The sequence below is a fragment of the Bufo bufo genome, chromosome 7 (assembly GCF_905171765.1).
Source record: "Bufo bufo chromosome 7, aBufBuf1.1, whole genome shotgun sequence".
NCBI classification, from domain to species: domain Eukaryota; kingdom Metazoa; phylum Chordata; class Amphibia; order Anura; family Bufonidae; genus Bufo; species Bufo bufo.
The window spans coordinates 126,302,846-126,314,792 of record NC_053395.1 but is presented as its reverse complement, the minus strand read 5'-3'; the positions used below and the strand labels follow the sequence as shown (position 1 = coordinate 126,314,792).

General features: G+C 45.5%; 1 protein-coding gene across 1 annotated transcript; it reads right to left on the bottom strand.

The window, feature by feature from the left end:
* Window positions 1-4,280: 4,280 nt before the first annotated feature.
* Window positions 4,281-7,182, bottom strand: LOC121008787 (gamma-crystallin 1-like). Its single transcript, XM_040441481.1, has 3 exons — window positions 7,159-7,182; window positions 4,945-5,187; window positions 4,281-4,556 (listed from the first exon to the last, which is right to left on the bottom strand). The coding sequence occupies exons 1-3, from the start codon at window positions 7,180-7,182 to the stop codon at window positions 4,281-4,283; spliced, it is 543 nt and encodes a 180-aa protein (XP_040297415.1).
* Between the last annotated feature and the right edge of the window lie 4,765 nt (window positions 7,183-11,947).

Here is an 11,947-nt window from a genome sequence, read left to right as displayed (position 1 = left end):
GTTCGCGAACCGTCCCAGCAGATGTTTGTCCATCACTACTACTGTATATAACATTTATCTTACTTTATCTTTAGTCTGCTTAGGTGATTATAAATGACATGATTTATCATTGTATTCAATGGTAAAATCACAATGTCCTTTTAACCTTGCCTAGAGCAGAAATAAGTAGTATTTTTTTCTTATGGCAGGACTGGGACCCTTTAGAAGGCCCAGGCTAACATAGCAACTAAACAGCTCACACAATCTTATCATAGAGGGCATGAATTTACTTAAGAAAGAGCCCTCCTTTTAAATACCACTCAGGTGCCATAGTAGAAATTTAATACAACATCTTAAAGGGTTAAATATCTGTGATTGGATTTGTCTGCAATCATAGACACCACCTTCTATGGATCCCACACAGCCCCTGAGAGGTTGTCATGTTTAAAGCTCTGCATGCAACATACATACAGTGTAGATGTTGCGAAGGGGTTAACACATTTATATCCCCAAATGCTGAAGAAAATCATGTCTTAAAAGACTAGATATGTCCAAATACAGTACTTTGAAAGCTGAGACCTTATCAGCTGTGCTTAAAATTTATTGTGAGTGAGACAAGAGGCAACAGCAGGGGTTATAGCAGACACTAAATTGAAAATGTCAATGGCCCATCTGCCCTCAAGTATTATTTACCAAATGTATTGAGAGACTAGTGCTTTTTAATGAATTTGGTGAAATCTTCTACATTATACTATCAGGCTGTTAATAATTCTTCCCCATTTAGAAAGGCAATACCTAATATATTTAGAGGTTTATTCAAGGAGAATAACAAAAAAAAATTATGCAGAAATATTCCTGAACATGTATTTTGAATTCTAGTGCTGAGGAAAATGTCTTACATTTGTCAATCATTGCTCTTCTTTAAAGAGGACCTTTCACTACTGTAGAAACTAAAAACTAACTACACTGCTCAAAAAAATAAAGGGAACACTTAAACAACACAATGTAACTCCAAGTCAATCACACTTCTGTGAAATCAAACTGTCCATTTAGGAAGCAACACTGAGTGACAATCAATTTCACATGCTGTTGTGCAAATGGGATAGACAACAAGTGGAAATTATAGGCAATTAGCAAGACACCCCCAATAAAGGAGTGGTTCTGCAGGTGGTGACCTGACCACTTCTCAGTTCCTATGCTTCCTGGCTCATGTTTTGGTCACTTTTGAATGCTGGTGGTGCTTTCACTCTAGTGGTAGCATGAGACGGAGTCTACAACCCACACAAGTGGCTCAGGTAGTGCAGCTTATCCAGGATGGCACATCAATGCGAGCTGTGGCAAGAAGGTTTGCTGTGTCTGTCAGCGTAGTGTCCAGAGCATGGAGGCGCTACCAGGAGACAGGCCAGTACATCAGGAGACGTGGAGGAGGCCGTAGGAGGGCAACAACCCAGCAGCAGGACCGCTACCTCCGCCTTTGTGCAAGGAGGAACAGGAGGAGCACTGCCAGAGCCCTGCAAAATGACCTCCAGCAGGCCACAAATGTGCATGTGTCTGCTCAAACGGTCAGAAACAGACTCCATGAGGGTGAAATGAGGGCCCGACGTCCACAGGTGGGGGTTGTGCTTATAGCCCAACACTGTGCAGGACGTTTGGCATTTGCCAGAAAACACCAAGATTGGCAAATTCGCCACTGGCGCCCTGTGCTCTTCACAGATGAAAGCAGGTTCACACTGAGCACATGTGACAGACGTGACAGAGTCTGGAGACGCCGTGGAGAATGTTCTGCTGCCTGCAACATCCTCCAGCATGACCGGTTTGGCATTGGGTCAGTAATGGTGTGGGGTGGCATTTCTTTGGAGGGCCGCACAGCCCTCCATGTGCTCGCCAGAGGTAGCCTGACTGCCATTAGGTACCGAGATGAGATCCTCAGACCCCTTGTGAGACCATATGCTGGTGCGGTTGGCCCTGGGTTCCTCCTAATGCAAGACAATGCTAGACCTCATGTGGCTGGAGTGTGTCAGCAGTTCCTGCAAGACGAAGGCATTGATGCTATGGACTGGCCCGCCCGTTCCCCAGACCTGAATCCAATTGAGCACATCTGGGACATCCCGTCTCGCTCTATCCACCAACGTTACATTGCACCACAGACTGTCCAGGAGTTGGCAGATGCTTTAGTCTAGGTCTGGGAGGAGATCCCTCAGGAGACCATCCGCCACCTCATCAGGAGCATGCACAGGTGTTGTAGGGAGGTCATACAGGCACGTGGAGGCCACACACACTACTGAGCCTCATTTTGACTTGTTTTAAGGACATTACATCAAAGTTGGATCAGCCTGTAGTGTGTTTTTCCACTTTAATTTTGAGGGTGACTCCAAATCCAGACCTCCATGGGTTAAAAAATTTGATTTCCATATTTTTTTTTTGTGTGATTTTGTTGTCAGCACATTCAACTATGTAAAGAACAAAGTATTTCAGAAGAATATTTAATTAATTCAGATCTAGGATGTGTTATTTTTGTGTTCCCTTTATTTTTTTGAGCAGTGTAGATCAGTGGGCAGAGCGGCGCCCAGGGGTCCCCCTGCACTTACTAGTATGTCTGGGCGCCGCTCCGTTCGCCCGGTATAGGCTCCGGTGTCTGCGCTCCCTCTGACTGATTTCTTATATGAGGCGTGTCCCTTGCTGCAGCGCTGGCCAATCGCAGCGCACAGCTCATAGCCTGTGGTTGCCGCTGGCAACATATTGTATGTGGCAGTTTAGCAGCCTGAGCTGGTGCTGGGCAGCTTGCTGTCAAGTGCATGCGGTTACACCTGGTTGGGTGTGTGTGTATGTATGCACTTTGTATGTCTGTTTGTTGTGCACGAGGTTGTGTTTGTGTGCACTGTGACACCTCCCTTCACTTGTGGTTGTCTGCGGCAACGTCTGGTGTTGTGTGCATGTGGTGGCAGTGTCTCGGCCTGCTGGCTGTTCCTCAGGACATGATTGCCATACATGCTGTTGCCGGCGGTAACAGGTGAGTGTGTTTGTGTGCACTTTCTCCCTTTAAGTTGCTGTCTTCCCTTCCCTGGTGTGAGAAGGGTTAATTCCCTTCTCTGTGTGAACACTGGGTGTGTCTGAGTATGGGTGTGGCTACTTTGGGCTATAAAGCCTCAGTTAGGACCTGATGTCTGAGGGGTACTCCAGCCTTGTTTGTAAGACATTATTGTTCTTTTATATTATATGTCTAGTGGTGTCTTTATGTTTATTGCAGCGTATGGTTCCTGGCTTCCTGTGTGATGTTTGGTGTGTGCTGTGTCCGTCTATGTTGTTGTGGACTGCAGCACTTGTGCACGGGTTCCAGGCTGTGTGTCTGTGGCAGGTAGGTGTGATACTAGTTTCAACTACCTGCCATTGCCATATGTCTGTATATGTTCCCCTTCTCCTTTATAGCTTGGCCAGTGAGACTCCTGTTGCTCCGTGTCAAGGAGGAACAGGTCGTCTTACCCTTCTCCTAGTCCAGGGTCACCCTGAGGGCTAGTAGGAATCACAGGTTCCAGTGTATGAGCCCTCCCACCATCAGGGTCGGCTCATACGGCTAGGGGACAGGGTCAGAATTAGGGATGTGATAGGAGGTGACCAGCTCCCTGATTCCTGTCCTGGCCTAACAGCTATACTACAGAGAGACATCGCCCGGCTGAGGGTTTCCCCCATTCCCAGCCGTGACACATATTCATTCTAGATATATTGAAACAAACAATTGGACGGCACTGCGCTTGTTAAGGTCCCGGTGCACGGTCAGTAGGTCGGATCCCTCTAGTGATATATTAGAAAGACCAGCACTCCGTTTTGCTGAGCTGAAAACTTCTTTATTCGTCACCCATGTGTGACGAATAAAGAAGTTTTCAGCTCAGCAAAACGGAGTGCTGGTCTTTCTAATATATCACATATTCATTCTAGTCAGTGTTTGTTATCAATACAAATTAATCAGGAAAACATTTATATCCTGTTTCAGTTTGGAATGCATTATCTATGGAAAACATTTTCAACATTCCCTATTACAATTGTATGTAATGTAGCAGGCTGGTTTTAAATCTGTAGGGAAACAGATGGGCGCTGCAATAAAAGATTCCTTCTTGACCCTGGTGACTGGTAGACGGTAATTTGCGCCGTGGGACGTGTTTCGTTTTCTTGTATTACAATTGTATGACTTTTTAAAAATGGATATGTTATATGTGTATCCTTTAGTGTAACATAGTAAACATACAATGGTTTTGCCTTGTGTAGTCACTTATTTATTATTACATTTTTGTATAAGCCAAAATACATTAGTGCAGATACTGAACTCTTCTGAAAGAACCAATCCTGGGATTAGAAGCTCCCCAGTCTCTGTATCTTCTGTACTCCCCAGGTCTAAGGTAATACTGACGCCCCTTGTAGTTGGGTTCCTCATAGAACATCCAGTACCCATCAAGCACCTGGCAGGAGTAGAGGTCATTGTAGTGGAATTGCTCATGGACATCAGGACACTCTTCAGTGAACTCCATCATCTGACCTTTGAAATCTTCTTTTTCATAAACTTTAAGCCTGAATGGTCCTTGATGCTGTGTATTATGAAAGCATACAATAAGTTTAACTCTCGCGTAATGGAAAACAAAAATGTGTTCCAACAAAATAAAAAATACCCTAGTTTAGTACATTTAGTTTGTTGGCAAATTTTCAGTTAAAACTTATATAGTATCTCAAAAAGTTTGTTCCACCTTACAGATTTCTGCTGTTAAAAAACTCTTCCATAAATTAAATGACTCTTTAAAAACAGTACTTTGTGTTTTATCATGTCTGTCTTTTATTAAATTGAGTTTCATTATCTCAAACAATGAAGTATCACACATATCCAAATAAAGAAGAAAGCAGGAATGGGCACAAATAATGTTCACATCCCTGTGGGTCATACAATACAGATCCTATTATCAAAATGATAAATATATTTACCTGTGGAGTCAAACGGCAGGATCTGATGGAGTCATTGTAACCCAGCCATTGGTGGAAGTCGGGATATTCTCCTTTTCTAAGAAAATACTGATGTCCTCTGTAGTTGGGATATTCATACAGGATCCAGTTTCCATTTTCTACTCGGATAGAATTGCAGTGGTTGAAATATGAAGACAGATCAGGGGAATCAGAGATGCACTCATAAGAGCGACCCTGAAAATCTTTGCCCTCGTAGAAGATAATCTGCAGAAACATAAATTTAAATATTTTTTTTTAAGTTCAGTGGCTCTTAAAGGAGTTTTGAAGGGGTTTTATATTCATGATCCATTCTCAGGATAGGTCATCAATATCAGATTGGCAGGGATCCGACACCTGACACCCACTCCAATCAGATGTTTTAAGAGGAGGTGGTACTCCATATGAATGTTACTTTCTCTTCATTACACTGTCCTTCGCCTCAGAGGTGCTTACTGAAAGTGGAATCACGTTCTGCTCCTGCCTTTACCCTCTATGCAGAGCTAAATTCTGGCATAGCACATTGGTGCATGGTTTCCTCTAACTTTTATCTGAGCAGAGCAAAGTGTGCTCCTGCCAGTAGTGAGCTTACTGCTGCGCCTATTCCTGTAAAACTACATACATGTCAGCAATGTACAAGTGTACACATTCCAAAGCACTATGGACACCCTGAACTTTAGGTGCATAATTTTTTGTAGTAAAACAGTAAAATTTATAAACAATGTATATTACAAAAATTAGTTTGGGGCATTTAGAATACAGCATGTTTATATGAGGGGCTTCGCTAGGTCAAAACATCTGGGGCATGAACCCCCGATGTTTTGTCCCGGGCCCCAAATGTACTGGCTGCCAGCAAGGTTGTGTTTCCCATCGGACAGCATATATATTTACATCCCCTTCCACTGGAGTTACTAGTAAAACCGCTGGGCGAGTGAACTATGTGTATGACAGGAGAGTGCTGTGAACAATACTCCTGCATTTTCTCCTCAAAGTGACTGCTGATTGTTGCAGCCACAGGGCTTCCGTCTCCTGCGCCACTATTCAGCGTTAGACTTAGGGCTCATGCACATGAACGTATTTTCTTTCCGTGTCCATTTTTTTTGGGTCCGCAAAAAAAAAACCTGAAGCTACTCTGTGTGCATTCCGTTTCCGTATGTCCGTATTTACGTTACGCAAAAAAATAGAAAATTTCCTATTATTGTTTGCATTACAAACAAGGATGGTACTGTTCTATTAGGGGCCAGCTGTTCCATTCCACAAAATACGGAATGCACACGGACGTCATCTGTATTTTTAGCGGATCCATTTTTTGCAGACCGCAAAATACATACGGTCCTGTGCATGAACCCTTATACACAAAGCTACACTGCAGAAGATTGGAGAAGCTCCTCCTCCCTGAGCTCTGGCTGATCCTGGACCAATGTGCAGTGAAATAGTGCGTGAGTATTGAGTACTATACATTACTCACACGTTTCTTTTGAAGAACAGTATTGTGCAGATTTTCAGCTAAAGTGGGAATAGGGGGAAGGGGGGTGGGCGGGGTTTAGAGAGCATAAGTAGCTGTTGTATGTGCTGGCAGTATGCGAGTGCCGACAAATACAACAGTCCTGCTCTGAATGTAATTTACAGGACAGAAGCTGTCAGGACTTTGTCTACTGAAGTCCTGCACATGGGTTTCAGTTCATGACCTCTGAAATATTCTCCTCCATCCTGGCGGGAGTAGCAGGTTCCTGCCAACTACCCTGCTGTCTTACACCAGTAGGAAGGTGACAGGAGAGAAAAGCTGCCCATCATCTCAAGACCCAGCTTACAGAAAAGACATAGCAAGGTATAATGTCTAAAGGTAAATGGAGTATGATGTGCAATATATGTGTCCAGAGTTTGAATGTATAGGTTCAGTGTGTGAATAGAAAAGATCCAACACCAAGGAAATGTAAAGCTGTGCGTTCCTTTATTACAGTGGTAAAATTCATGCAGCAAATCAACGACATCCATCTGTTAAGTCAACGCGTTTCAAACAAAACTGTTCTTAATCATGACTGGAGCAGTTTTGTGTGAAACGCGTTGACTTAACAGATGGATGTCACTGGATGTCGTTGAGCTGCTGCATGAATTTTACCACTGTAATAAAGGAACGCACAGCTTTACATTTCCTGGGTGCTGGATCTTTTCTATTAGCCAAGTTTCCCAAGGTCTTACCTTTTTCACACACCAGGAGTTCATTGTGACAGAATGCCTTAAGCAGGTGAGCTGGACTCTACCTACTATTTTGTTCTGTGCAGTGTGTGAATGCATGCATTAGTTACAGAATGACTGCAAATATGCATGTGTGCATTGTGCTGAACATATATTTACCTGCACACACCAGGGATTTCTTAGTTTTTGCTGGAATAAGGGGTGTTGCTAGAACTGACTAGTCCCCACAGCAAATTTTTTTACAGGGCCCGTCCCCTTCACTAACTAAAGTTCAACTAAAGTAATACAACTTAAAATAAAACCTTTGAAAAAAAACATTTGTCTTTGTATCACCAGGTGAGGAAGGGCATTCTTTGATATGAGGCAGGGGCTAGGGCACATATCTGTCAAATTTGAATGAAAGAAGCAGTAGTGTGCCTAAGGTGTTTGGCACCCGGGTGGGTCTTTTCTCTGCCCCCCTCCCATACTTTAAAACACTGTGCCCCCACAGTTGTTATGACTTTATTTTGCCCGCACAGTAGTAATGCCCACATTGTGCCCCTCACAGTAGTTATGCCCTCAGTGCGCCACTTCACAGTAGCAATGCCCGCTCTTTGCCCCCTTTCACAGCAGTTATGCCCTCTATGTGCCCCCTTTACAGTAGTAATGCTCTCTGTTCCCCTCAGTGTTAATAAAATAAAATAACAACTAAGAGGCAGACTGGCACTACTGGGACTGCTCTGTATATGCTGCTATCAGTGCTTGGATCTCTAATCCCACGTCCTCCTTAGTGGTGCTCTGTGTCATCAAAGAGTCCATAAATAATGTGTAGTAGAACATAACATGACACTCACCTGGGAGTAAAAATATTCTTGCTTTATTGCTTTCTGCAGGATACATAGACATGGACATGAATATCTAGGCCAGGCATCCTCAAACTGCGGCCCTCCAGTTGTTGTAAAACTACAACTCCCACAATGCCCTGATGTAGGCTGATACCTGTAGGCTGTTCGGGCATGCTGGGAGTTGTAGTTTTGCAACAGCTGGAGGGCTGCAGTTTGAGGATGCCTGATCTAGGCGATGGCCATAAAAAAAAAAAAAAAAAAAACAGTAACTACTTACTTTCCCGTTCCTGGTGATCTGATCCAGCACTACTCTGCAGGCACAGATCGTGCTACAGGACCATGTGAGAGGAACACACAGTCAGATTCCAGGGTCAGGTTCCTCCTACATAGTCTAGCAGTAGTGATGATCGAGCACCAAAGTATTCGGGTGTTCGGCCCGAACACATTGCTATATTTGTGTGCTAGGCTGAGCACCCGAAAATAATGGAAGTCAATGGGAGACAACCTGAAGAGGGAAGGGTGCCTGGTCCATTGGAAGAGGTCAGAAAGTGACAGAAACACCACCGAAATGGATCGGGAACACCATGGGGACGATGTCTGGATGCATCTTGGACTCCCAGGTCGCTGCTGGGAACCATGCTGTCCGAGTTGTACGCCACTTTTACAGACTGATAAAAATATGCACAAAACCCCCCCCAAAAAATCAATTTTACAGGAATGTTCTTTTCTGCGCCTACCATGGTGGTCACGTGTAACGGGGAATCAGGGTTCCATGCCAGAGAGGGAGCTTGAGAAAGGGATAGCACATCCAAGGGGGGTCAATGGCTGAAATCTGATTTGGTGGAGAGGGTGGGTCAAGTTATTAAAGCTGAAACATGCAAGGAAGGCAGCAGGCGCGCAGCAATTACCCACTCCCGCCTCGGGGAGGTAGTGACAATAAATAACAATACAGGACTCTTAAGATGCCCTATTATTGGAATGAGTAATACAAAATTACAGGGAATGTCACTGCGGTATTTTGGATGAGGAAACGTTATAAAGGAGAGCTGCCGCTTTGTTGACTCTAGATAACTTCTGCCTGATCGCACGTCCCCGTGACATCCACAATCCATTTAGATATCTTCCCTATCAACTTTCGATGTTCTTTTATGCGCCTACCATGGTAATCATGGGGAATCAGGGTTCCATGCTGGAGAGGGAACCTGATAAACGGCTACTACTTCAAAGCAAGGCAGCATGAGTTACAGGCCTGCAGGTTAGCTGACCCTGTAAAAGATTTGAGTTGCAGGCCTGAAGGTAGGCTGACCCTATAAAAGATTTTAGGTTTCGGCCTGCTGGTGAGCTGACCCTCTAAAACATTATGGACGAGGACCTGCTGCTGAGCTGACGTTCTAAAACATTATATGCGAGGGCCTTCAGTTGAGCTGACCCTATTAAAAAAATTAGAGTGGAGGGAATATATACAATCTGGATGAGGAGGAAAAGGAGAAAACAAGATTCAACCATATACTCTTTTTGTGGTGGAAAAGGTGCATGGGAATACACTACAGTAGATTAAGTACATTATAAATTATAGATTGAAATTGCCTTCATGTTCATCATCAGCTCAGCTCTCCTCTGGTGTAGTTGAGAAGTCAGGGGCAATCCAGGCCTTGTTCATTTTTATCTGAGTCAACCTGTCAGCATTGCCAGTGGACAAGCGGATACGCTTATCTATTATAAAGCCACCAGCAGCACAAAATACATGCTCAGACAAAACACTGGTGGCAGGGCAGGCCAGCACCTCCAAGGCGTAGAGTGCAAGTTCATGCCACGTGTCCAGCTTGGACACCCAGTAGTTGTAAGGCACTGAGGGATCATTTAGGATGCTGACACTGTCTGCTATGTATTCCTTCACCATCTTACAAAACTTTTCCCTCCTTTTACCACTAGGCCGCGCTTCAGGGTGAGGTTGCTCGCGGGGTGTCATGAAAGTGCCCCATGCCTTCGAGAGTGTTGCCCTGCCTTTGTTGGAAGTGCTATGTGTTCCCCTTGTCTCCCTTCCTCGGTTGCCCAAGGAAGTACGGACTCTGACGCCAGTGTTGTATGATGGAAAATTTTGGAGCAATTTTCCAACAAGGATCTTCTGGTATTGCACCATTTTGCTCGTCCTCTCCACCACAGGAATGAGAGATGAAAAGTTATTTTTGTAGCGGAGGTCGAAAAGGGTGAACACCTAGTAATCCGTGTTATCTAAAATGCGTATAACGCTAGGGTCACTGGAAAGGAAGCCTAACATGAAGTCAGCCATGTGTGCCAGAGTACCAACAGGCAAGACGTCGATGTCGACATCATGATGACTCCATCTCCTCATCCTCCTCCTCTTCTGCCCATCCACTCTAAACTAATGGAATTAAAGTTCCATGGTACTACCCTCTGTAGCAGAGGCAACTGTGTCCAGTTCCTCCTCCTCATGGTCCAATTCGCACTCAGAAGACGAACTGAGGGTGGGCTGGCTATCACCCTGTTTAATGTCCTCCCCCATTTCCTCGTCTGCCACATTCATAGATTCGTCCTTAATTGTGAGCAGCGATAGTTTGAGTAGACACAGGATGGTTACGCTGATAATAGCGTTATCGCCACTAACCATCTGTGTGGATTCATCAAAATTTTTTAAAACCGCAGAGGTCTGACATCAATGCCCACTCCTCGGTTGTGAATAGGGGCAGTTGACTCGAAAGGCGACGACCATGTTGCAGCTGGTATTGCACAACTGCCCTCTGCTGCTCACAAAGCATTGCCAACATGTGGAACGTAGAGTACTAGCACATGCTCACGTCGCACAACAGTTGGTGAGCTGGAAGCCGCAAGTGTTGCTGCAGCATTGACAGACCGGCTGAAGCGGTGGACGACTTGCGGAAATTGGCCCACATGCCAATTGGGGTAGGTTTTGATAAACCACTGAATTGCTAAGTTTAAGACATGAGCTAGGCATGGGATGTGTGTCAGGTTGCCGAGCTCCAAAGCCGCCACCAAGTTACGGCCATTGTCAGATACAACCATGCCTGGTTGTAGGTTGAGTGGCGAGAGCCACAGCTCGGTCTGTTCCCTTATACCCTGCTAAAACTCTGCGGCGGTGTGCTGTTTGTTCCCTAAACAGATCAACTTCAGCACGACCTGTTGACCCTTACATTCCAGCTAGCGACTGATGGCTGACTGCTGCTGGAGGTGGAAGCAGAGGAGAAGGCGGCGGATGATGAGAAGTGGGGGTTGGAGCCAGTAATATAGCTGCTGGCAGGGACCATGATGGACGTATGGCCCGCAATCCTGGGTGTGGGTAGCACCTGTGACATCCCAGAGTATGACTCACTCCCGGCCTCCACAACATTCACCCAGTGTGCGGTCAGGGAAATGTAGGGTCCCTGGCCACCAGCACTTGTCCATGTGTCCGTGGTGAAGTGGACCTTCCCAGTAAGTGTGTTGGTCAGGGCACGGGTGATGTTCTGGGACACATGCTGGTGTAAGGCGGGCACGGCACACCGTGAAAAATAGTGGCGGCTGGGGACTGCGTACCAAAGGATGGCAGCCGACATCAGGCTGCAGAAGGCCTCAGTGTCCACAAGCCTAAATAGCAACATTTCAAGGGCCAGTAATTTCAAAAGTTGCGCATTTAGTGCTATGGCCTGTGGGTGGGTGGGTATTTGCGCTTGCGTTCAAATGACTGTGTTATGGACAATTTGACGCTGTGCTGGGACAGGGAAGTGGATGTTGTTGCTGATGGTTCATGCGAAGGTCCAGTTGCAGGGCGAGGGGCATCCGGGCCTGCGCCTTCGACAGGGGATTGGCCAGCAGTGTGTAACACAGGGGAAAAGGAGGCAGTGGTGTGACCCGTAGACCCAGATTGTGGACCCAGGAGTTCGGCCCACTTGCTAGGGTGCTTGGATACCATGTGGCGGATCATGCTGGTGGTGGTCAGGTTGCTAGTGTTC

Coding starts and splice junctions, on each gene's coding strand:
- LOC121008787 (XM_040441481.1), bottom strand. CDS start 7,182: ATGAACTCCTGGTGTGTGAAAAAG. Junction 5,188..7,158: donor ACTCCTGGTGTGTGAAAAAG/GTAAGACCTTGG, acceptor ATGTTTCTGCAG/ATTATCTTCTACGAGGGCAA. Junction 4,557..4,944: donor CCTGCCGTTTGACTCCACAG/GTAAATATATTT, acceptor CATAATACACAG/CATCAAGGACCATTCAGGCT.